This window comes from Xiphophorus hellerii, chromosome 6 (genome assembly GCF_003331165.1).
Source record: "Xiphophorus hellerii strain 12219 chromosome 6, Xiphophorus_hellerii-4.1, whole genome shotgun sequence".
Lineage (NCBI taxonomy): Eukaryota > Metazoa > Chordata > Actinopteri > Cyprinodontiformes > Poeciliidae > Xiphophorus > Xiphophorus hellerii.
In genome coordinates, this window is record NC_045677.1 from 123442 (window position 1) to 148089 (window position 24648).

At 43.4% G+C, this 24648-nt stretch overlaps 1 protein-coding gene across 2 annotated transcripts in view; it reads left to right on the plus strand.

The window, feature by feature from the left end:
• Positions 1–24575, plus strand: part of LOC116721258 (regulator of nonsense transcripts 1-like) — a 29546-nt gene extending 4971 nt beyond the window's left edge. The window contains exons 7-24 of one of the 2 annotated variants that reach the window (XM_032564876.1): positions 64–148; positions 646–744; positions 1227–1335; positions 1427–1586; positions 1690–1808; positions 2541–2705; positions 4351–4489; positions 4599–4742; positions 4873–5086; positions 5434–5551; positions 6615–6771; positions 7030–7172; positions 7357–7531; positions 7642–7723; positions 9738–9899; positions 9978–10216; positions 21468–21587; positions 21736–24575. In XM_032564876.1, coding sequence (XP_032420767.1) covers positions 64–148; positions 646–744; positions 1227–1335; positions 1427–1586; positions 1690–1808; positions 2541–2705; positions 4351–4489; positions 4599–4742; positions 4873–5086; positions 5434–5551; positions 6615–6771; positions 7030–7172; positions 7357–7531; positions 7642–7723; positions 9738–9899; positions 9978–10216; positions 21468–21584 — 2427 coding nt within the window. In that variant the 3' untranslated portion in view covers positions 21585–21587; positions 21736–24575. The remainder of the gene's footprint in view (positions 1–63; positions 149–645; positions 745–1226; positions 1336–1426; positions 1587–1689; positions 1809–2540; positions 2706–4350; positions 4490–4598; positions 4743–4872; positions 5087–5433; positions 5552–6614; positions 6772–7029; positions 7173–7356; positions 7532–7641; positions 7724–9737; positions 9900–9977; positions 10217–21467; positions 21588–21735) is intronic. The other variant, XM_032564877.1, reaches the window with a different exon arrangement.
• Positions 24576–24648: the final 73 nt, after the last annotated feature.

Consider the following 24648-nt stretch of genomic DNA (forward strand, 5'->3'; position numbering starts at 1 on the left):
TACAAGCAGAAAAATTAGATTATTGTGATCAGTTTATTTTTATTATTATTTTTACCTCTTCAGACTCAAGAAAATATAACGATTAGATGGGACCTGGGCCTGAATAAAAAAAGGATTGCTTATTTCACCCTTCCCAAGACTGACTCTGGTAACTATCTTAAGTTTTTACCATCTTCATACACACATTTGTTGGAAAGCACCAATAAATCCATCCCAAATTGCTCAATTTTGGGAGATTGATTAATGTGAAGCCGATCTTATCCACCGATCTTCTCTCTCTCCACAAAGGACTGAAAGTCAGCCACTTACTCTGATTTTCTGTCCCCTTTTGCTCAACAGTGAGAAACTGACAGACAGATCGGCCACCAGGTCACATCTGAACCTCTGTGGTTAACAATAGTCACCCCTCACTGTTGCTAACTTAGCAACTCTGTTGCTGTATTTTGCAACTTTTCAGACAAAAAAATCAATATTGGCCAAAATCAGAATCGGCAGGTCAGGTTTTTTTTAAAGAACGGGGATTGGCCAGAAACTGCAATTGGTACAACCCTAATATTTGTTCATGTTGCAGCAGGAATTATGCTCTGAACGTTTCTCTTGGCTCATTTCTAACATCTATCTTCTGTTTTGTTGTTTTTTTTTGAGATATGCGACTGATGCAGGGTGATGAAATCTGCCTCAGATATAAAGGAGACCTGGCCCCTCCATGGAAAGGCATTGGACATGTCATCAAAGTTCCTGACAGTATCCTTCTGACTGTCAACAGGCACACAGTTGTTCACAAGTGTTGTTCTGATGGGCAGAACAGGCAATGGGTGGAACAAGGAGGCATAGCACCATCTAGTGGCAACTCTGGCAAACTACTTAAACTAAGCTGGACTGTTAGCCATAATAATCTCACTCATGTCATACTGGTTATTTTTGTATTGTATGTTTACACACTATAACAATATGAACAAACTATATCACGTTATCTTTAGAGCATCCTTCCAACATTTCTAAATAACAAATAGAAATGCTATAAAGTCTAATTAATAAATTATCCAGTTAATGAATTAAAATTATTATGTTTTAGCCAGAAACCACTTTACACGGCTACAATTCTATAAAAGGTATTCACATCCACAGACTTCAGTATATTTTAGTGGGATTTTGTTTTTGTATATGTTAGTTCAAGTCTGGGAGACGTGGAGGAGTCTTGGTGTTTCCTTAACATTTAACCCAAGACTATGGCGATGAGATTGCCATTGAGCTTCGGAGTAGTGCCGGAGCTCCGGTGGAGATCCCTCATAACTTCCAGGTGGACTTTGTGTGGAAGTCCACCTCCTTTGACAGGTATTCAGCCACAGGCGAACAACCTTGTCTGCACCTGTTGTGTTGTAAAGAATCAGTGTAGTAGCTGCCTTTTTGTGCTTTTATTCTGAAGGATGCAGAGCGCCCTGAAAACATTTGCTGTGGATGAGACTTCAGTTTCTGGCTACATCTATCACAAGTTGCTGGGACACGAGGTGGAGGACGTGCTCATTAAGTGCCAGCTGCCTAAACGCTTCACTGTTCAAGGCCTGCCTGACCTCAACCACTCTCAGGTGACCTTGAGAGATACAATACTAACAGCATAATGATCATTACTGTTTGCTGCCTGGTACTTTTACTAACTGGGTTTAATGAACATGCTTTGTTGTGACGCAGGTCTATGCTGTGAAGACAGTGTTGCAACGGCCCCTCAGTCTGATCCAGGGTCCCCCCGGCACAGGGAAGACGGTCACCTCAGCCACCATAGTGTACCATCTGGCTAGGCAGGGAACCGGGTAAGGAACTACAACAGTTTAATTACTGGACTTACAGAAAACCAGTTTCTTCCTCTATTTTCGACTGGGTGTTTTAAACTGGTGTATCCTTCAAGACTCACATTAATTTGATTCTAAATGAAGAAAAAAAATCATTGGCAAGATACAGTTGTGCTCATAAGTTTTCATACCCTATCAGAATCCTTGATCTTTTTTTTTGTGGTCATTTTCCAAAAAATATAAATAAAAGAAAATCTCTTCACTCATTATTTGTGGTGGTTAAATAAATTTGCCAAACAACTGTTTTAACCCCTGGACGCCTCCCTGGTGAGGTGTTCCGGGCACGTCCCACCGGGAGGAGGCCCCGGGGAAGACCCAGGACACGCTGGAGGGACTATGTCTCTCGGCTGGCCTGGGAACGCCTCGGGATTCCCCCGGAAGAGCTTGAAGAAGTGGCCGGGGAGAGGGAAGTCTGGGCCTCCCTTCTGAAGCTGCTACCCCCGCGACCTGACCCCGGATAAGCAGAAGAAGATGGATGGATGGATGGATGGAACTGTTTTAACCTTTTTAAAATGATAATGACAATAGAAACTTCCAAAATGACTGATCAAAAGTTTACATACCCCAGTCCTTACTGGGACTAGGCTTTTTATTTTCTCTGATGTTGAAAATGACTGATCTCTTTGGCCATAAGCTGTATTTCTGAGGACTAACTGAGACAGTTTTCATGTTGCCCATGTGTTGTTCTTCCAGACCAGTGCTGGTGTGTGCTCCCAGTAACATTGCTGTTGATCAGCTGACTGAGAAGATTCACCAGACGGGGCTGAAGGTAGTGAGACTTTGTGCCAAAAGCAGGGAAGCCATAGATTCTCCGGTGTCCTTCCTGGCTCTGCACAACCAGATCCGGAACATGGAAAGGTAACCCACAAGGGACGGTGTGTGTAGTCACTGTTTTCATGTTAAGTGATTAGAGATCAGGCTTTTCCCTACATATTATTTTCTCTACCATCTGCCCTGCCTGTTCTGTTTTTTAATTTTTTTTATTTTGCTAGTGTATTGAAATGTAAAAGAGTAAAAATGTGGCTTTGAGATTTATTGAGGTAATAGTTTTAAATTGAGTTGAAAATGGAGAAATTCTAAAATTCCCACCATTTATGCTTTCCACGCATTGGTCCGCACATTTTATCAGATGTTTTTGGTAAAGTTCAAAGAGAACATCATTGTGAATTCTGAGGGTGGAATACGTTTACCAGGCACAGCCAATGAAAATCTGATAAGCTAATTTTGATCTCTGGCTGACTGATTAATCAGTGGATGTTTGTAAGCAATGTGGTATTTGTGTTTTGACCAGCAAAATTAGGAGATGTAAATAAACGTTACCTTTTATCTGGGGTAACTTTCAATGTACAAAGTGGCAAATCAACAATTTGCTACAGTTTCACTTTCAACTTTTACAAAAATACTTTTTTAAAAATTTTTATTACATATTTGTTAAAAATATCTCTAAAGGTGCTTTTCCACTGGCACGTTGCTCACTAACCTGTTATTGTGCGGTTCGGTTCTACCCCAGGTAGAAAGCTTTTCCATTATACGCTCTGTTCCTTGCTATGTGGGCGGGACTTGGCCAACTCTCAACTGATGTTTGCAGCGACACTCGGCAACAGAGATTGTAGAAATTCATTGCTGGCCCAAATATTATGATAAATACTCAGATCAGCTGATTATTTTGCTATGCATTAAATTAATTTTTTAAAATGTGCAACCTTTAGGTAATGCAGTCAAAGGATGTAAACCAATAGCCACGCATGAACTTAATTATAAGCTCATGCATCGAGAACATCTAGCTCGGAGGTTCACACAGAGAAGGTATGACCTGCCTTTTCCATATGAAGGGCTGGATGCTCTGCGTGCACTGTAACTTGTAACTCATATGGCTATGCTTACTTGCCTAGCATTCATAGCAAACTGAATGAGGAAGAAGTTGTAATGTAACAGTGAGAAAGATGGAGGGTGTGAGTCCATACATGAGTTGATTGACAGTGCTAAGACCCTCCTCCTGGCTCTGACTGGGTGTTTCTGACGGAGCTGTGTATTTGTTCAGAAGGCAGCAGGTTCATACGGAGAAGGCAGAGGAGCTCAATTTTTTTCACAAATAAAAAAAACAAAGTAAAAAAAACATTGTTTTAATAAGAGTCACATAGTGATACTGTCAGGATCTGTGTTTTTCTGTGTTTAGTTAGAGTTTTCTGTGTCCTTAAGTCTCTTCGTTGTCCTGTCCTCCCCTTGATTGTTCCCAGGTGTGTCTCGTCTCTGTGATTACCCTCCTGTGTATTTAACTCCACCTGTGTTCCTTGTTCCTCGTCGGGTCCTCGTCAATGTCTAGTCTATCCGTTGTCAGTGTGTGTACTACCTGTTGCTGGGTTTATTTATAATTAAAATCATCATATTCATCTTACCTGGGTCCGCTGCCTCTGCCTCACCACCTCAACACCGCACCACTTTATGACAGATACAAGTAATTCCAGCTCCGGTTCACATTGAGAACAGAACCTCATGGATGTAGTTTCTCTCTGGTTGATGTGGGCAGCATGCCGGAGCTGCAGAAACTCCAGCAGCTGAAGGATGAGACTGGAGAGCTGTCGTCCTCTGACGAGAAGCGCTACAGAGCTCTGAGACGCACTGCTGAGCGGGAGCTTCTCATGGTACGACTGGCTGAGTGTGACACTGAATAACCTGATGAGAGTAAGGAGCTGATGCAGCAAAGCTTATCCAAATGAAACCTGGGTTTTTCTGGGTTTCTCCTCCACCCAGAATGCCGATGTGATCTGCTGCACATGTGTTGGAGCAGGAGATCCCCGTCTGGCTAAAATGCAGTTCCGATCGATCTTGATTGATGAAAGCACTCAGGCCACAGAACCAGAGTGCATGGTGCCGGTTGTCCTTGGGACCAAACAGGTAAGAGTGAAGAAACCAACAGAAATGACAGCAGGAGTATTACTGCTGTTTTATTCCTGCTGTTTTGAGATCCACAACTGAACTTACTTGTTTGAACCTTCTTCATCTTCATTGTGTTCTCTTTCTGTAGCTGATTCTGGTGGGGGATCACTGCCAGCTGGGGCCTGTGGTGATGTGTAAGAAGGCAGCAAAAGCAGGCCTGTCCCAGTCTCTCTTTGAGCGCCTTGTGGTTCTGGGCATCAGGCCCATCCGTCTGCAAGTCCAGTACCGCATGCACCCGGCCCTCAGCGCCTTCCCCTCCAACATCTTCTATGAGGGCTCCTTGCAGAATGGAGTTACTGCTGGTAAATTCGTGGTAGTTTGTTATAACTGACAGTCAATCAAACTGTCAGTTTGACTGACTGTCAATTAATGTTCTCCTTGTCAAGCTGAAAGGTCTTGGAGCGGACACATTGTTGTAGGATTAACTATAAATTTCTTGTGACCCATGTCTAATGCAGAAACTTTGAATTTGCATTCAAATACAAGGAGTATTAGACAACTAAAGTGATATGGATGAGGAAATTAATTATTTAGGACTTACTTTGTGCTGAACAGTCTCTTAATTCAAGGCTAATCTGACCTGTATGTATAGAGAGAAGTCGATGAAAGATGTGGGGTGTGTTCCTGTTCTTCTTTGCTCCATCTACAGCTGATCGGGTGAAAAAAGGCTTTGATTTCCAGTGGCCACAGCCAGACAAGCCCATGTTCTTCTATGTCACCCAAGGCCAAGAGGAGATAGCGAGCTCTGGAACATCCTATCTGAACAGGTTTGGATTTGGTTTCACTTTGTTAAAAAGCTTTACAGATTTATCTTGCCGTTTTTGTTGGACAACATATGTATGAAGATGATAGACATACTAGTAAGGTTTCAACAGATATTTATGTATCATATAACATAGGGGTTGGATTTCAGTGCATTTTTTGCATAGATTTTAATGCAATTAATCTTTTTTTTTTTTTTTTTTACATAAAAAGTCCTGGACCCATAACTCTGACGCACAAGCGACAGCCACCAACAGCGATGGAAGACAAACTCACTTCTCTTAATCTCACTGTGGTTAATTTCTGGTTCAATAAACAATCTGATTAGATGCTGAAAAAATTATTGTTAAACATCTTTGTTGTTGAGCTCATGTCTATTTATTCAAAAATTTTAGCAGCAAAAACATTTTTTGAATTGAAAGTGTTTATTCTGTCAATACAGGGTTTTCAATGAAAATATGATTGATTAACTTAAACACATTAAAAACATTTTTACTTGTTTCTGAGCTCATTCAGTAATTTAGCAGCAAAAGGGGTTCTTGAATGATAAATGTTTTTGTCGATGTATGGTTTTTGATTAAAATGTGATTAATTTTTATTTATTAATTACTGAGCCTCAAATTAACTTGATTTATAGATTTTAATCAAGTCCCACCACTGAAGTGAAGTTATGCTTGTTGATGCATGGCAAGATGACTTTAGTCAGGCGTTATTTTCTATGTAATATAAATATATAGTGCTATTGTGTTAATTGAAATTTATTTGTACATGTATTAAGTTATGAAACCTATAAAAACATCAACATCAGCTATGTCTAAAAATATTAAAATAGACCCTACTTAAGGAATGAGGGTCTACAAAGGAAGATGTTAGGAGCTAGACAGAGCTGCTTCAGCCACTAACGCTCCAGATTATAGAGTAACTGACATTAGACAGAAATAGAGCTGGATCACAATTACCTGTATTGTTGGTGAGAATGTTTTGGACTGCTACAAAAAAAAATAATGGGTGAAATAATGACATTTTAATAATGCATCTTATTTTAAAATGTCTGTGATACCTTTGCAGAACTGAGGCTGCCAATGTGGAGAAAATAACCACAAGGTTACTGAAAGCTGGGGCTAAACCCGACCAGATAGGCATCATCACTCCCTATGAAGGACAGCGGTCCTACCTGGTCCAGTACATGCAGTTCAGTGGCTCCCTTCATACCAAGCTCTACCAGGTCAGTTCAGCTGGGTTTTCACTTCAGAATTCTGGAATTAGCTTTTGTCATTTTTCAGGACTGGATAAGCATGGGAACAAGAAAATGATGTGTTGAATAAAAGCATTTGCACTAACATTTTCACTTCCTTTGCTCGTTTGTTCATTCGTTCATAGGTACCTACAAAAACAACCCAGTTTGAATTACCACTGTTCGCTCCCTGAACCAGAAGAAATGTCATTCAGTCAGCTGAGTTGGTAAACTGCTGTTTCATAACAGGAAGTGGAAATCGCCAGTGTGGATGCTTTCCAAGGCAGAGAGAAAGATTTCATCATCCTCTCCTGTGTGAGAGCCAATGAGCACCAGGGCATTGGCTTCCTCAATGACCCCAGACGTCTCAACGTGGCGCTCACCAGGGCCCGGTACAGCATCACTACTTCACACAGAACACTTGAACTTTGACCTTCTTCACAATAATACTAGTAGCTTCATGTCATCATCCTGTCCTGAATGTGTGTCCTGTACACACATTCTGTGTGTTAGCTACACACAGCATGTGGTGTAGCTAACATGCTGTTTATTACTATTTCCTCCATTGTGCTACAGATATGGAGTGATCATTGTGGGGAATCCGAAGGCCCTGTCCAAGCAGCCTCTGTGGAACCACCTGCTCAACTACTACAAGGAGCAGAAGGTTCTGGTAGAAGGCCCGTTAAACAACCTGAGAGAGAGCCTCATGCAGTTCAACAAGCCACGGAAGCTGGTCAACGCCATCAACCCGGTGAGTTAAATGTGTGTTCAGGGCATTCAGGCTTCCTCACTCTATAGGGCTTTTATAACTGGGTGCAAATGTGAGACTTAGAAGCCGGTAGACATGTTGTTTGTTCCCAGGGTGGCCGCTTCATGAGCACAGCCATGTATGATGCCAGGGAGGCTCTGATTCCTGGCTCTGTTTATGACCGCAGCAGCAACGGTGAGAACTTCTTCCCTCAGAACACACACCTTCAACGTCAATGGAATGTTCAAAAGTTGTTAATACTTGGATATTAATTGTCTAGACTCTAGGGTGGCAGATATAGAATTTTATTTACATATTAAAGATTTTGATGATTAGAAATTCCCTTTCAGAACATGTTCTACCAGAAAGCCTGATCTTGCATGTTTTTAATCGAAAGATGATGTACCTTAGATCACCTGCTGCAGGCTTCTGTTTTTAATTTCATGAGGAGCTTAGATGTATCCAAGGCTGAAAACGAATAAACTGAGTGCAAAACTTTGAGTCTGTCTTCATATCTGGCAACATTTCGGTTTGAAGTCAGGAGATAGCCAAGATATTCCACATATCCATGCTACAACTTGTGACTCATTTCATCAGAACATGTATCCTTTGGTGAAACAAGATTTTATTTCTTCTAGACGCGTTTCAAATCTTTGTAATGAAGTATGCAGATAGCCATGTTTTTCAAATTCAGTTAAAAAATTCAAATTCAAAAATACTTTATTGATCCAAAAGGGAAAAGAAATGTTATAACGCATATTAATTCAAATTCTTGAAAGAGTTGTTGTAGATGGTAATGGCTGTTGGCAGGAAAGATCTCCTGTAGCGGTTTGTATTATAGCAAATTTGAAGAAACCTCAGACTGAAGACACTCTGTTTCCCTAAAACAGTCTCATGAAGAGGATGGTCAGGGTTGTTCATAATTTTCTTGATCTTATGAAGAATATTTCTTTGCATCATTATCTCCAGATTTTTCAAAGTTGTCCCCAGAACAGAACCAGAGCAGAACCAGCCTTCTTTATTAGGTTGTTGAGCCGTTGTAGGTCCCTGATTCTGAAGCTGCTGATCCAACAGAAAATGGCAAAAGAAATGATTCTCAGACTTATTGACCTTCAGCATCTTGTTGCAAACCTTGAAGGATCTTGTCTTCCTCAAAAAGTTCAGTCTGCTCTTATATAAGCTTCACTGTTGCTTCTCCAGTCCAGTCTGTTGTCCAGATAAACACCAACGTATTTATATCCCTCCACCACTTCTTCTCCCATGATGGAAATAATGTTTGACCTTTGACCCCATCTCTCCTGAAATCTGCAATTAACTCCTTTGTTTTGTTTACATTGAAGATGAGATGATTGTTTCCTCCATGACACAAAGCGTTCCACCAGGTCTCTGTACTCAGCTTCTTGTCCAGCTCTGAATCACCCAACAACTGCAAAGTCAATTCAGTATTTCTGTAGATGACAGAAGTCAGACTTGTGCTGGAAGTCTGAAGTGTAGATAGTGAAAAGGAATGGAGAGAGTACAGTGCCCTGTGGTGCTCCTGGCTGGACACACAGTCCTTCAGTCTCACAAACTGGTCTGGTTGTCAGATAGTAACAGATCCAGGTGATTGTTGATGCCTCCACCTATTCAGTCAGTTGGTCTCATTGAGACAGGATTAACTGTCTGTGTGAAACACAAAGGCTGGACAATAAATCAGCAACAATGTACATCGCAATCGACACATGGTCATTATCAACAGACAATATATCTGATAGAATATTTAATATATAGAATATTCACTGAACTCCGATCCAGAGCTGCACATCATTCTGGGTGATGTAAGCAGAAGAAAGGCTTTAGATGCTCAACCTCTCAGCTAAGCAATGTTGGTGACATCAACTACTGTAACTCACTCATTGGTTACCTATGAACAACCTATTGAATAAGTTGCACAGCAGCAGTTTCAGATTTTGCCACCGGGCTTAAAAAAACAACATGGAGTGAAAACTGGATAAAACACAGTAAGTCAGGCCTCCTGTTTGACAGTATTTCAAACATTTTAAACAAAAAATTAATCGATAATTATTGATATCGTCAGTTATCGATATTGACTGACATGAATTGCTTATATTGTGATAAGTTTTTCTGTCACATTGTCCAGCACTAAAAACACATGAATACTGTGAAGTCATTCATAGAAGAAGGATAAACACACTGTTTCCCTCTACAGGCCGACCTTCCAACATGTATTTCCAGACTCATGATCAGATCGGTATGATCGGTTCCGGACCCGGTCCAATGTCGTCCTTGAACATTCCTATTCCCTTCAACCTTATGATGCCTCCTATCCCTCCACCTGGTTATTTAGGACAGCTAAACGGCCCCTCTGCAGGTGAGAGGAGCGTTCCTGTCAGTGATGGACCAACTACATCGTTTAGATCAAATCACTTTACCTGATTCTTATGTTGAGGTCGTGGTGGAAGCATGAAGAATAAATCAGCCAGCACAGGTGGCAGCGGAACTCGAGGTGCTCGTCAAAGAAACCGTGGAGATGTGGGAATAGACGGAGGTCACATGACTGGTAGCCAGGCTAGCCAGGACCAGGGCTCCCAGCCGTTCTCCCAGGGGCCCCTCACACAAGGCTACATCAGCATGAGTCAGCCCTCACAGATGAGCCAGCCCGGGCTCTCCCAGCCTGAACTCTCACAGGTATGTTCACCAATCCCCTCTATCCCACTGTGGAACATGTTGTCCCTTCTCCATTCCTAATTGGGTAATTGCTCTTCCTTTAGACATGTTGTGTCACCTTTAGTGTGGTTTACAGTGAACTCTCGCTATTTCGCGGTTCACCTTTCACGGTCTCGTTGCTTCGCGAATTTGCATCGTGCATTGTGTTCTGCATTCTGATTGGCTAGGGTTAGGGTCTCTAACAGTCTCTCCGCTTCTTCTCTACCTGTGTGTCAACAACGTTGCGGTTTAATATGTACACGTACGTAAAACAGCTTGCCAAATTTAACATAATCGATGGTGGCATGTCGGTTTATAAGAATTTTTTTGCCCAGAAGAAAAAAGAGCGACAGCAGCTACCGATAACTATGTTCTTCTCTCGAAAAAACACACCTGCACCGCGGGTTTTAGAAGAAAAAAACCCGCTACAGAGAGTCAGGAAGCAGCGGCTCAGTCAGAAGAGCAGTGAAATACACGTGAGTCACTATTTGTCCTACTGTACTTTGTTTTGTTTTTTTATTTTCTCCCGTTCTAATCCAATGACTCAGGTTGCGGTGGGGCGGCGCTGATCTCCGCCATTTGGGCACGGGAATCCGCTTTCAGTTCATATTAAAATTATTATTTTACAGTACAGTAGTTATTTGTAAAAAAAAAAAAAAAAAAGTTTATACAGTACTTTTTATTTGTTAAACAAATGTTTGGGCCTGTAAAAAGGTTTGTTCTTTGGTTTCAATGTATTATGGAGTATTTCATTGTATAATAATTGTAAAAAAATAAAGGTTCCTACTTCGTGGATTTCGCCTATCGCGGGTTCTTTTTGGAACGTAACCCCCGCGAAAAACGAGGGTTCACTGTACACGTTTCTTTTATGCTAAGATAAAATGGATGTCTGCCGGCTTGGCCATTGATATGTTTTATTTACAAGTCTATTCTTATATTTCATCTTTGTTAACTTTAAACAACAGAACCTACAGCCTCCGGTCTCGAGACTTTTTCAATTTTAGTGTTCCTCATGTCAAAACAGAAAAAGGGAAGAAAGCTTTTAGCTTTTCTGCTGAAACATCATGGAACAGTTTGCAATCAGAGCATAAACTTAGAACACTAGAATGAATGTATTTAAGACAATGATATATCCCACTATGTTCAAGTTGCAGAAATGCAGTTGTTTTACTTGAGGCATTTGCATATGTCTTATTGCAAGTCTATGTTTATTATGACCATGTGTTGGTGGGGCTTTTTTTGTTTGTTTGTTTGTTTTTACCCCTCCAGGGGGTCTTTTGTGGGCTCTAGTGTCCCTTATATGACAGTAGGCTGACAGGAAACAGGGAATGACTTTTAAAATTTGACTGACGGGCCGGGCTAGCACCAGATGCATACATATCAAATATAAACATAAAAAGGCATTAAAGTGTTAATACTTACATTCACTTTTATGGGAACAGTGTTGTTGATCACGCTTTTTTGCCAGAGTATCGAAGTCAGGTGTTAGTTTTGTTGTGGCAATTCTCAGAATAGATCTGAGGTGTTCATCACGTGGCTGAGATCTGTGCGGTGTTTTGTTGATGTTCATCACACTAAAAGTTTGTTCACACACATAAGTAGAATCAAACAACGCCAGCATCCTCTGTGCCATCTTCCGGATATTTGGAAATTTGGCTGCACTTAATGAAGCATAAAACCCATCCAGTTTAAGAGAGTTGAACTTCTCTTTTAAGACAAAGTCACATTGGAGATCAATCAGTTCCAGGGTCTTCACACAAGACTCCCTTTAGGGTCTTGTTGAGCTGTGTATCATCTGCTTATTTATGGTAGCTAATCTTAATTCCTGTTATAACCTGATCTAGTGGGAGCACATAAATATTGGATAAGAGGGCTCATAGGATTGAGACTTGGGGTACCCCACATGTGACTTCTGACCTCTTTGATGAGAAGTTTCCAATTGAAACAAATAAATCCTTGTTCTTTATGTAAGACTCGAAACAGTTGAGCACTAGGCCAGAGAATCCTTCCCAATTCTCCAGTCAATTCAGCAAAATGTCATGGTCAACAGTGTCAAAAGCTGCACTGAAGTCCAACAGAACCAGCACTGTGGTTCTCCCACAGTTTGTGTTTATATGGATGTCATTGAACACTTTTCATTGAACCTCTCCTTGGGCTGCCACCTTATCGTGGTGGAGGGGTTTGAGTGCCCTAATGATCCTAGGAGCTATGCTGTCTGGGGCTTCATGCCCCTGGTAGGGTCACCCAAGGCAGACAGGTCCTAGGTGAGGGACCAGACAAAGCGCAGCCCGAAGACCCCAATGATGAATAAAAACATTGGACTTGGCGTTCCCTCGCCCGGACGCGGGTCACCGGGGCCCCACTCTGGAGCCAGGCCTGGAGGGGGGGCACGATGGCGAGCGCCTGGTGGCCGGGCTTTTACCCATGGAGCCCGGCCGGGCTCAGCCCGAAGAGGAAACATGGGTCCCCCCTCCCATGGGCCCACCACCCGTGAGAGGGGCCAAAGGGGTCGGGTGCAGTGTGGGATGGGTGGCGGCAGAGGGAGGGGACCCTGGCGGTCCGATCCCCGGTTGCAGAAGCTGGCTCTTGGGACGTGGAATGTCACCTCTCTGGTGGGGAAGGAGCCGGAGCTAGTGTGTGAGGTCGAGAAGTTCCGGCTAGAAATAGTCGGTCTCACCTCGACGCATGGCTCTGGTTCTGGTACCAGCCTCCTTGAGAGGGGCTGGACATACTTCCACTCTGGAGTTGCCCAAGGTGAGAGGCGTCGGGCAGGAGTGGGCATACTTGTTGCTCCCCATCTCGGCGCCTGTACGTTGGGGTTTACTCCGGTGAACGAGAGGGTAGCCTCCCTCTGCCTACGGGTGGGGGGACGGGTCCTGACTGTAGTTTGTGCTTACGGGCCGAACGACAGTTCAGATTACCCTTTTTTGAGTCCTTAGAGGGGGTACTGGAGAGTGCTCCTCCTGGGGACTCCCTTGTTCTGCTGGGGGACTTAAACGCTCACGTGGGCAATGACAGTGAGACCTGGAGGGGCGTGGTTGGGAGGAACGGCCCCCCCGATCTGAACTCGAGCGGTGTTCTGTTGTTGGACTTCTGTGCTCGTCATGGATTGTCCATAACGAACACCATGTTCAGGCATAAGGGTGTCCATATGTGCACTTGGCACCAGGACACCCTAGGCCGCAGTTCGATGATCGACTTTGTCATTGTTTCATCGGATCTGTGGCCGTATGTCTTGGACACTCGGGCGAAGAGAGGTGCGGAGCTGTCCACTGACCACTACCTGGTGGTGAGTTGGCTCCGGTGGTGGGGGAGGAGGCCGGTCGGGCCTGGCGGGCCCAGACGTGTTGTGAGGGTCTGCTGGGAACGTCTGGCGGAGTCCCCTGTGAGACGGAGCTTTGACTCAAATCTCCGGCGGGGCTTCGAGCACGTCCCGGGGGAGGTGGACCGTGTTCCGTGCCTCCATTGTCGAGGCGGCCGATCGGAGCTGTGGCCGCAAGGTTGTCGGTGCCTGTCGCGGCGGCAACCCTCGAACCCGTTGGTGGACACCTTCGGTGAGGGTTGCCGTCAGGCTGAAGAAAGGGTCCTACCGGGCCTTTTTGGCCTGTGGGACTCCGGAAGCAGCTGATGGGTACCGGCAGGCGAAGCGGCATGCGGCTCGGGTGGTTGCTGAGGCAAAAACTCGGGCGTGGGAGGAATTTGGAGAGGCCATGGAGAAAGACTTCCGTACGGCTTTGAGGCGATTCTGGTCCACCATCCGGCGTCTCAGGGGGGGGAAGCAGTACGGCACCAACACTGTTTATAGTGGGGATGGGGTGCTGCTGACCTCTACTCGGGACGTTGTGGGCCGGTGGGCAGAGTACTTCGAAGACCTCCTCAATCCCACCAACATGCCTTCCATTGAAGAAGCTGAGCCTGGGGACTCTGGGTTGGGCTCTCCAATCTCTGGGAACGAGGTCACCGAGGTGGTTAAGAAGCTCCTCGGTGGCAAGGCTCCGGGGGTGGATGAGATCCACCCGGAGTTCCTTAAGGCTCTGGATGTTGTAGGGTTGTGTTGGCTGACGCGACTCTGCAATATTGCATGGACATCGGGGGCAGTTCCCCTGGATTGGCAGACTGGGGTGGTGGTCCCCCTGTTCAAAAAGGGGGACCGGAGGGTGTGCTCTAATTATAGAGGGGTCACACTCTTAAGCCTCCCTGACAAGGTCTATTCAGGGGTCCTGGAGAGGAGGGTCCGTCGGATAGTCGAACCTCGGATTCAGGAAGAGCAGTGTGGTTTTCGTCCTGGTCGTGGAACACTGGACCAGCTCTACACCCTCGGCAGGGTCCTGGAGGGTGCATGGGAGTTCGTCCAACCAGTCTACATGTGTTTTGTGAACTTGGAGAAGGCGTTCGACCGTGTCCCTCGGGGAGCCTTGTGGGGGGTTCTCCGGGAGTATGGGGTACCGGGCCCTTTGATACGGGCTGTCAGGTCCCTGTATGACCAGTGTCAGAGCCTGGTCCGCATTGCCGGCAGTAATTCGGGCTCGTTTCCGGTGAGAGTTGGACTCCGCCAGGTCTGCCCTTTGTCACCGATTCTGTTCATCACTTTCATGGACAGAATTTCTAGGGGCAGCCAAGGTGTTGAGGGGATCCGATTTGGTGGCCTTAGGATCTCATCTCTGCTTTTTGCAGACGATGTGGTCCTACTGGCCTCATCAGGTCATGATCTGCAGCTCTCGCTGGAGCGGTTCGCAGCCGAGTGTGAAGCGGCCGGGATGGGGATCAGTGCCTCCAAATCCGAGGCCATGGTCTTGAGCCGGAAAAGGGTAGAGTGCCTTCTCCGGGTCAGGGGGGTGTCCTGCCCCAGGTGGAGGAGTTCAAGTATCTCGGGATCTTGTTCATGAATGGGGGAAGAAGGGAGCGGGAGATCGACAGGCGGATTGGCGCAGCGTCTGCTGTCAAGCGGGTGCTGTACCGGTCCGTCGTGGTGAAGAGAGAGCTGAGCCATAAAGCGAAGCTCTCGATTTACCGGTCAATCTACGTTCCCACCCTCATCTATGGTTATGAGCTTTGGGTCATGACCGAAAGAACGAGATCGCGGATACAAGCGGCCGAAATGGGTTTTCTCTGTAGGGTGGCTGGGCTCTCCCTTAGAGATGGGTGAAAAGCTCAGTCATCCGGGAGGGACTCAGAGTAGAGCCGCTGCTCCTTCACATCGAGAGGAGCCAGTTGAGGTGGCTCGGGCATCTGGTCAGGATGCCTCCTGGACGCCTCCCTGGTGAGGTGTTCCGGGCACGTCCCACCGGGAGGAGGCCCCGGGGAAGACCCAGGACACGCTGGAGGGACTATGTCTCTCGGCTGGTCTGGGAACGCCTCGGGATTCCCCCGGAAGAGCTAGAAGAAGTGGCTGGGTAGAGGGAAGTCTGGGCCTCCCTTCTGAAGCTGCTACCCCCGCGACTAGACCTCAGATAAGCGGAAGAAGATGGATGGATGGATGGATGGATGAACACTTTCACGAGGGCGGTCTCTGTGCTGTAGTGAGACTGGAAACCAGACTGGAAGACATCAAAGCAGTTGGATATAGTTAGGAAGCTATTTAACTGTTCAAACAGCTTTTTCAAGAACTTTGCTGATGAATGGGAGGTTGGAGATCGGCTTGTAAGTCTGCAGTAGTGATTTGTCCAGATTGTTCTTTTTTATCAGTGGTTTGAAAGAGGCCCCGCGAGTCGAGGGGCCTCTTTCAGTGTAGCCAGTGTGGGAAAATGAGTGAATAACTTGCTTGACATTTGCTTTCTGAATAGGACTAGCTTGTCTTCGAAGGTTGTGACATTTGTGTACATTTCATGCACAAACTAGCCTTTCCCTTGCATTCAGCTCGTTCATATGTGTCAGTATGTCCACAGCAAAAGCTAAATCACAAAACCAGTCTGTGTCACTTAGCTCAGGAAAATCATCAGCTTTCTCAAGTAGCTCCAAAAATGAAAGAATCTCCTGTTTTAGCTCCCAAAATTGTTAACATCCTTCCCCCAAAACTTAACCAGTGGACTTTGGAGTGGTACATTAAGTCCTGATGATCAGGGTCACTTTCTTCAAGAAACTTAATAAATTGACGATTGTGAAGTCCCCTCCCTCAAATAAAGTTAATGACTTACAACTGGCTTACCTACGTGGTCAAGATGCAATATGGATTTACACAGAGCTTCCTGGTGAATTATGCAGTGTAAGAAAATTACCTCTTGCTCAAGGTTGCCCTCTTTCACCCTCTTCTGGATTCTTCTGAGCAACCGGATGTTTTTGCCGGTCAGATTTGGTGAACCATCTGTGGTAACATTGGCGAGAGTACAGTCATGGCCAAATGTTTTGAGAATGATTCAAATGTTAATATTTACAAAGTCTACTGCTTCAGTTTTTATAACGGCAATTTGCATATACTCCAGAATGTTATAAAGAGTGATCAGCGTAACAGCAATTAATTGCAAACTCAATATTTGCCTAGAAAATGAACTTTATCCCCCAAAACACATTTCAACTTCATTGCAGCCCTGCCTTAAAAGGACCAGCTAACATCGTTTCAGTGATTGCTCCATTAACACAGGTGTGGGTGGTGATGAGGACAGGGCTGGAGATCAATCTGTCATGATTAAGTAAGAATGACACCACTGGACACTTTAAAAAGAGGCTGGTGCTTGGCATCATTGTTTCTCTTCTGTGAACCATGGTTATCTCGAAAGAAACACGTGCAGTCATCATTGCACTGCACAAAAATGGCCTAACAGGAAAGAGAATCGCAGCTAGAAAGATTGCACCTCAGTCAACAATCTATCGCATCATCAAGAACTTCAAGGGGAGAGGTTCCATTGTTGCCAAAAAGGCTCCAGGGCGCCCAAGAAAGACCAGCAAGCGCCAGGACCGTCTCTTAAAAGTGTTTCAGCTGCGGGATCGGGCTACCAGCAGTGCAGAGCTTGCTCAGGAATGGCAGCAGGCAGGTGTGAGTGCATCTGCATGCACTGTGAGGCGGAGACTTTTGGAGCAAGGCCTGGTCTCAAGGAGGGCAGCAAAGAAGCCACTTCTCTCCAGGAAAAACATCAGGGACAGACTGATATTCTGCAAAAGGTACAGGGAGTGGACTGCTGAGGACTGGGGTAAAGTCATTTTCTCTGATGAATCCCCTTTCCGATTGTTTGGGACATCTGGAAAACAGCTTGTTCGGAGAAGACGAGGTGAGCGCTACCACCAGTCTTGTCTCATGCCAACTGTAAAGCATCCTGAAACCATTCATGTGTGGGGTTGCTTCTCAGCCAAGGGAGTCGGCTCTCTCACAGTCTTACCTAAAAACACAGCCATGAATAAAGAATGGTACCAGAATGTCCTCCGAGAGCAACTTCTCCCAACCGTCCAAGAGCAGTTTGGTGATGAACAATGCCTTTTCCAGCATGATGGAGCACCTTGCCATAAAGCAAAGGTGATATCTAACTGGCTCAGGGAACAAAACATAGAGATTTTGGGTCCATGGCCTGGAAACTCCCCTGATCTTAATCCCATTGAAAACTTGTGGTCAATCATCAAGAGACGGGTGGACAAACGAAAACCTAGGAATTCTGACAAAATGCAAGCATTGATTGTGCAAGAATGGACTGCTATCAGTCAGGATTTGGTCCAGAAATTGATTGAGAGCATGCCAGGGAGAATTGCAGAGGTCCTGAAGAAGAGGGGTCAACACTGCAAATATTGACTTGCTGCATTAACTCATTCTAACTGTCATTAAAAGCTTTTGTTACTCATAATATGATTGCAATTGTATTTCTGTATGTGATGACAACATCTGACATACACACATGAAAACCAGAGGGCAGCAGATCATGTGAAAATATAATATTTGTGTCATTCTCAATACTTTTGGCCATGACTGTACTCCAAGGTAGCTTGTGCCTCTCGATGACCCGCAACACGCTGTCAAGCAAGTCCTATCTCTGTGTTTTCCTCCTTAGAGATTCTATGGCCAAAAACTCCTCTGTTATCTTACAACTGTCAGTGATCCCTCTGTTAAAAATTAAAGGCTGAGCAGTGTCCTTTATGTCACTACTTTCGTCTAGTGCCAAGGAATATAATGTAAATGACTGCACCTTTTTGTTTAGCTTGTTAGCTAAATCTTCATCAATTAGCTCAGCACGGCACGATAAACTCATTTTTTCAAGTATGTTCTTGCTTTCTAAAAGAGTGCATGGTGGAGACAGCAGGTATCTTATGTCCTGAAACTCCCTTTCGGAGAAAGGCTTGCTGGTCTTGGCTGATTTGGATGCCAGCAAATAACTTGCTTTTGTACTTGATTCTTGGATGGCAGTTTGTCAGATAAAGGTGTTTTGCTGAGCCTGCAAACTAACTGCAAACCTCTGCATGGTAGACGACTGTCCTTGTGTTGACTGGTTGTTAGCATAATTAGCATGCATCAGAAATGGCTGATGTTGTTTTATTTAAAAACAGCAACTGTTTCTGGACAGATAAGGCATACAGCTTTTGAACAGACTTCAGTGAAAAAGTATTTAGTTGTCCATTCCTTATTGAACACTCGACAACAACACATTTCTCTTTATTTGTTGATAAAGAACAAATAAAAGACTTTCAAACACTTAAAACAAGTTATAACTTGGGAAAACAGGATTTTTATAGATACCTACAAGTATCTCATTATCTTAATCGGGAAATTATTAGGCATACAGATGAGCAGGAACCAGTGCTTAAAGAAATATGGCAGAAAAGGCAAAATCCAAAAAAGGTATTATATCACGGTTATACAAGGGCCTTATGAGTAAAAAAAACACATTCAACTTTATATGTGAAAACAAAATGGGAAAAGGAGAGTAAGATGGAAATCACAGAAGAATGGAACAGTTACTGCGTGACAGTTTGGAGATGTACCAATTTGTACTTATGGAGAGAATTTAACTGGAAATGATTGCTTAGATTTTTTATAACACAGAAACAGAAACTTTCTTGTACCAGTGGGCAGCCTAAATGCTGGAGGCAATGTGGAAACACAGAACCCAACCACTGGCATATATTCTGGGACTGTAAGACATTATTGGATAGAAATACACAAAAATATTGAAAATATCTTGAATATAAGAATACCTTTTAAACTCGCTATCTTTATTCTAGGTGGCACAGAATCCCTACCTGACAATGCAAAATATCTGTTTCAAATACTAATTACAGCCTGTAAAAAAACTGTCACCAGACGCTGGCTTCTCCCTGAGCCTCCCACTATAGAAGAATGGAAAGAGTGTGTGAATGAAATCTATCAGATGGAAAGATTAACATTTTGAATTCGTTTTCAACTGAACAAGTTCACTATCTTGTGGTCCAAATGGGTGTCCTATGTCAACAAAACACAATATGCAAGAATCCAAGATTGTTGAGAATTAAAAATATGAGGGTTCGAGATGGGGGCGTAGCAAGCGGTCGACTTCGTTGACTGCGCACCATATATTCTATATTTGAGCAGAATACCACCCTCTTACTACGACTTTCCAACTAAATGTGGTAATACAACGCTGATAAACACTCTTCCAACTCACTCTAGCACAATGCCGCCCAAAATCCTAAAGAAAATTAACAAGACCTGCGAAGTAGAGTCTCAACTGGCTGGCACAGGTAACATGGCTAACATGGAGCTAGCTGCTAAGCTGCCAGCGGCTGGTGGGGCCACCCCACTCGATCTTGCTCTTCGCCAAATTATTGGGGAAATCACTGGGAACATTTCATCAGTTATCTCCCAGAAAGTAGACATTCTGACTGATATGCTTAAGAGCCAGGCCACGGAGATAAGGGAGCTGGTCCGACGCACTACAGATGCGGAGGACAGGATTGCATCTCAGGAGACGGCCTGGACCAGGCTATGGCCCGCATAAAAAAGTTGGAGAAAGAGGGCCTCACGATGGCACAACGAATTGGTGACATTGAAAATAGAGGCAGGAGAAAGAACATTCGAGTGCTCGGTTTAAAAGAGGGCATAGAGGCTGATAGAGCCCTAAAATTCTTTGAAAAATGGCTGCCCGAATTTCTACAAGTTGAGACCAAGAGCGGCCGGATCAAGCTCGAGAAGACGCACCGCAGACTGGCTCCACAGCCCGGGTCTACAGAGACCAAGACCGGTGCTGATCAGATTTTATAACTACCGAGATCAACAGCAGGTTCTCGAAGCCGCTCGGCGTGCGGGGAGCGGAGACCAGCCCTGGTGCATCAGAACTCTAAGATCATGTTCTTCCAGGATTTCTCGGCAGACACCATGCGCAGGCGGAAAGGATTCGATGCGGTAAAGCGAAGGTTACGGGAGGCAGGCATCCAGTTCTCCCTTCTTTACCCGGCCAGGTTAAGGATTCTGCACAATGGGGAAGCAAAAATTTTTATTTTGCCGGATAAAGCAATGGAGTTTATGGACAGTTTAGGCTGAAATGATGCCAGCGGAAGATCATGGAGGCAAACGCTCTGGACCGGACAGTGTCAGGGATCTGATCTCTAAGTATGTTCTGATTCTTTTTGTTCTCCTCTTCACACATAAGGACAAGTGATGTGAGTAATTATGATTATGACTCATTTCAATCTGATCTGCTCAGCTGTACTTTCTTGTGATTTTTAGTGGTGCGCGGCAACGATGGATATGTGATGGACTTTCTCTTTTGGGTTTGTTTACCTGTGCGTGTCTTCATCAGGGAGTGTGTTTAGGGGGAACGCGCATTTTTCTGTTTTAGTTTGGTTCTAATCTGTTGGTTTTGGTTGGTTCCTGTTCAGCTCAGTACATTGCAGTCCTTGTACGAAATCATTATTTGGGTGGCATTGCATTACGACTCTGGATTATAAATGCTAAGAATATGTACATGGAACATGAAGGGAAGTCATTCACCAATTAAACGAAAAGTACTTATGCTGCTGCAAAAGATGGATAACAGTATTGTACTAAAAATGTGATTTCTTTTTAGTGCTGTGGATGTTTTGGCAAAGGTGTGGTTGAGGGTTGGACGGAACAATTTTAATTTTCATTATTTTATCCGGAGAAACTTTTTTTTTCTCACAAGACACAAGCTGCCTGTTTGAATGAATTAAAATGATATTTTAAGGTTCCACTGTACATGAAACAAACTGAGGTTTGTTCATCTTCCTGTTTCCAGGAAGAGTTTTGATGTACACATGGTTAATTCCTTCCAGAATTGAACATTTAAAAAACTGACCACTTGATGTACTTGTCCCATTCCAGGACAGTTACCTAGGAGATGAATTCAAGTCCCAGTTTGATGTGGCTCTGTCCCAGGACTCCACATACCAGGGCGAACGGGCCTACCAACATGGAGTGACTGGACTGTCCCAGTACTAGAATGTGAGAAGCATCTAATCCTGTCATTACTGTTCATCACAGCAAATAACACAATATTGTTCTTTTGTAATGACTTATGAAAGTTTTTTATTTTGCTTTAAAATTAATTTCAGATTTCCTACCTTGCATGTTATGTGTGTTATTGTTTCAGGTCGCTGGAACAGAGACCTGCCTGAAGTTTGGTTTGTTCGTATTTTAATCCGGGTAATAGAAAAGGAACAAACATGGATACCCGTTTTCCAGTGCTGCAACCGAAGCACCGCTTCAGTGTGAGAGAGGAGGAGACCATGAGAAACCAACCAATCACAAGAGTGAGAGCAAAAATGGGAGTAGAGCTGGACGGGAGGAGAAGGAGGCTGGCAAGGCACGAGGAAGTACCGCTGGCTGCACACAGGTGAAGACGTACAGAAAGGAAGCCGGCGTCCTCAGAGCAGCGAGGTCCGTCAACTGGTCAGGGAGTGGGACAGGTCTAGATGATGGTGGACAGGTGTGAAGGGGACAGTTATGTCATTGTGTCCCTAAACCTCTGAAGTCCTCCATGAGAGGATTTGGAATCTTGCTCCAAAAGCTGAAAATGGTGGAGAAGATCTGTCTCACACTAAACTCCTCCAACATGGGATCTTCTGGGAGGTGGAGCAAGACAAAATAAATGGAGACATAACTCCAGAAGCAGTCGTTATGGCAACTCTTTTAAACCCAACACTTGAAACAAAGCATCTAGAAGAAATATTTGGCATTTCAAGTGGGCTCAAAAGTGTTTGTGCTGCTGTGCTGCAAAGTTGTGACCTTTTAAGACTGAACACACACACGGGTCACCTGTTTTATTTCCTTAACTTTGAGAAATCTTACAGCTTCCTGAAGAAGTGTGTTCAGAGATGTTTGCTAGTGTACCTTGCCATGTTTCAGAGCATGTCTGCTTAAGAACAGGTGGTTATATTAGAATTGAATTTTGAAAAAACAATCATTTCAGATCTTAGTAATACAAAAATAGGCACCATAAATGTCTTGTAAATGTTTGAAAGTGTCATGTTTTTCCTCTGGTTAAACTTAGTAAAGCTTGGAGCTCCTAATGATTTTTCTGTTAAGCCAAATTAAGCGAGCTGAACTTTACTGAGATTTGTCTCGCGCCAAAATCCATGCAGTGAGGTTTCCACAGTTAAAGGTCCTGAATAGGAGAACAGCATGAGGATATGTAGGGGAAAAAGTGAGGACACATTTTCTTTCACGCTTTTAAACGTAAACCTGACTTTAAATAAACGATATTGCAAAGTCTTCAAACTCCATTTTCTACCATAACAAACTTGTTCAGCATTAAAGCTGCAGAATGTAACTTTTATTAAAAAAAATGTTTTTTTTTACATATTTGTTAAAACTATCACTAGTAATATTTTTGAAGATAGAAAACATTTCCTTAACAGTGAAGGGTAGTTCAGCAAAATTTTGTGGAATGCATAAAATCTTTGCCTTCATAATGCATAGAATGATTTAACTGACCCATCATGTGACTAGGTTTAATTAAAAAAAATAATAAAAAATGTTAAATATAATTACATTTTAGCTCCACAATGCCACCTCCCACCCCTTTATTATTATTATCATTATTATTATTATTATTATTATTTAGGTATTTATTTGTATTCATTTTTTCTTGTTTTTGTTATGTCAGTATGATAATTTATGTTCATTAAGGGAAAATAAAATTGGAGAAGTCATGTAAGTTTTGCAAAATGTATGTAATGTCAATAAATATATAATCTCCTGACAAACAAATAATATAAAAAACTATCACTAGTAATGTAACATTTTAATATGATAAAGATAATCTGTGAAGCTCCTCTGCCTTCTGCCAGTTCTCCAAGTTCTAACCAGAAAATGCACCACTTGGAACCAATCAGTGCTAAGAGGGTCTCAGCACTGTCAATCACTGCAGTGTAATGGCTGCTCACACCCTTACTCTCTGCTAGGCTACAGCTGGTTCCCCACAACAGAGCCTGTCATAAACGATCAGGCTAGTTAGCATGGCCACTGCTGGCCACTCAATGTGCCAATAGCACATTGAGCAGTGCGTACATGATGTTGATTGACAGCACCACGACCCTCCTGGCTCTTATTGATTCTTTCTGACCAGAAGCAGTGCTTTTCTTTGGATGGCAATAAGAGCACTGGAGGTAGTTAGAGAAGCTCAATCTTTTATTATGTGTTGAAATGTTACAAATGTGAAAAACAACATAATTTTGTAAAAGTTACATACTGCAGCTTTAATCCTGCTATAAGATTAAAGATATTATGAAGTGCTTATACAGTGTTGACTTAAAAAAAAAAGTAATTGGTTGAGATCTGTTATAGTTAAAAATGACCTACTTTTGATTAAATGAGCTTTTTTATTTATTCTCTAATCCAATGTTTTCCCAGAAATATGAAAAGTTAACTAAAAGTTTGGTGTCATTTCCCGGCATTAGAGAAACTTACTCCTCCTATTTCACTCCAGCTCAACTTGTGATACAACACCAGTATTTTTTACCCTTTTGACCACATGATTAGTCATCTTAGCACTGGAGGCTAGCAGTTAACCAACCTGATGTTTGTCTTAAATGTAACAGTTTAAAATCTTGCACAAGCCTAAAGAATTTATGAATTTGCTGTTTTTTTTAATCTACAGCAATGAACTATTTAGAATCTTTTATTGACATTACATCAGATTTAGAATTAAACCCTGCTGAGTCAAATGTACTTACTAGCTCTCATAATGCATTACATCTTTTTCATGAACAGGTAATGAAACTTCCAACCGTTTTTTGAGTTTGATTGAGCCTAAAAACCACCAATAAATGATCACACAATAACTTACTTCCACAAATAATATCTGTATGTTTTAGTAGGAACAGGACACGATCCCTCGCCGTTTTTTTGCAGAATTAAACCAAACAGTTTTGTTTTGCTTCTTTAAAATCTGCTAATCATGACAAATAAAGTTTCTCTTGATTACTCTCATCATGATGCTCTTGTTTATCGAACAAATTAGCAAATATATTTCAGGAGAAGCAGTATGTGCGATGTCCCCCTG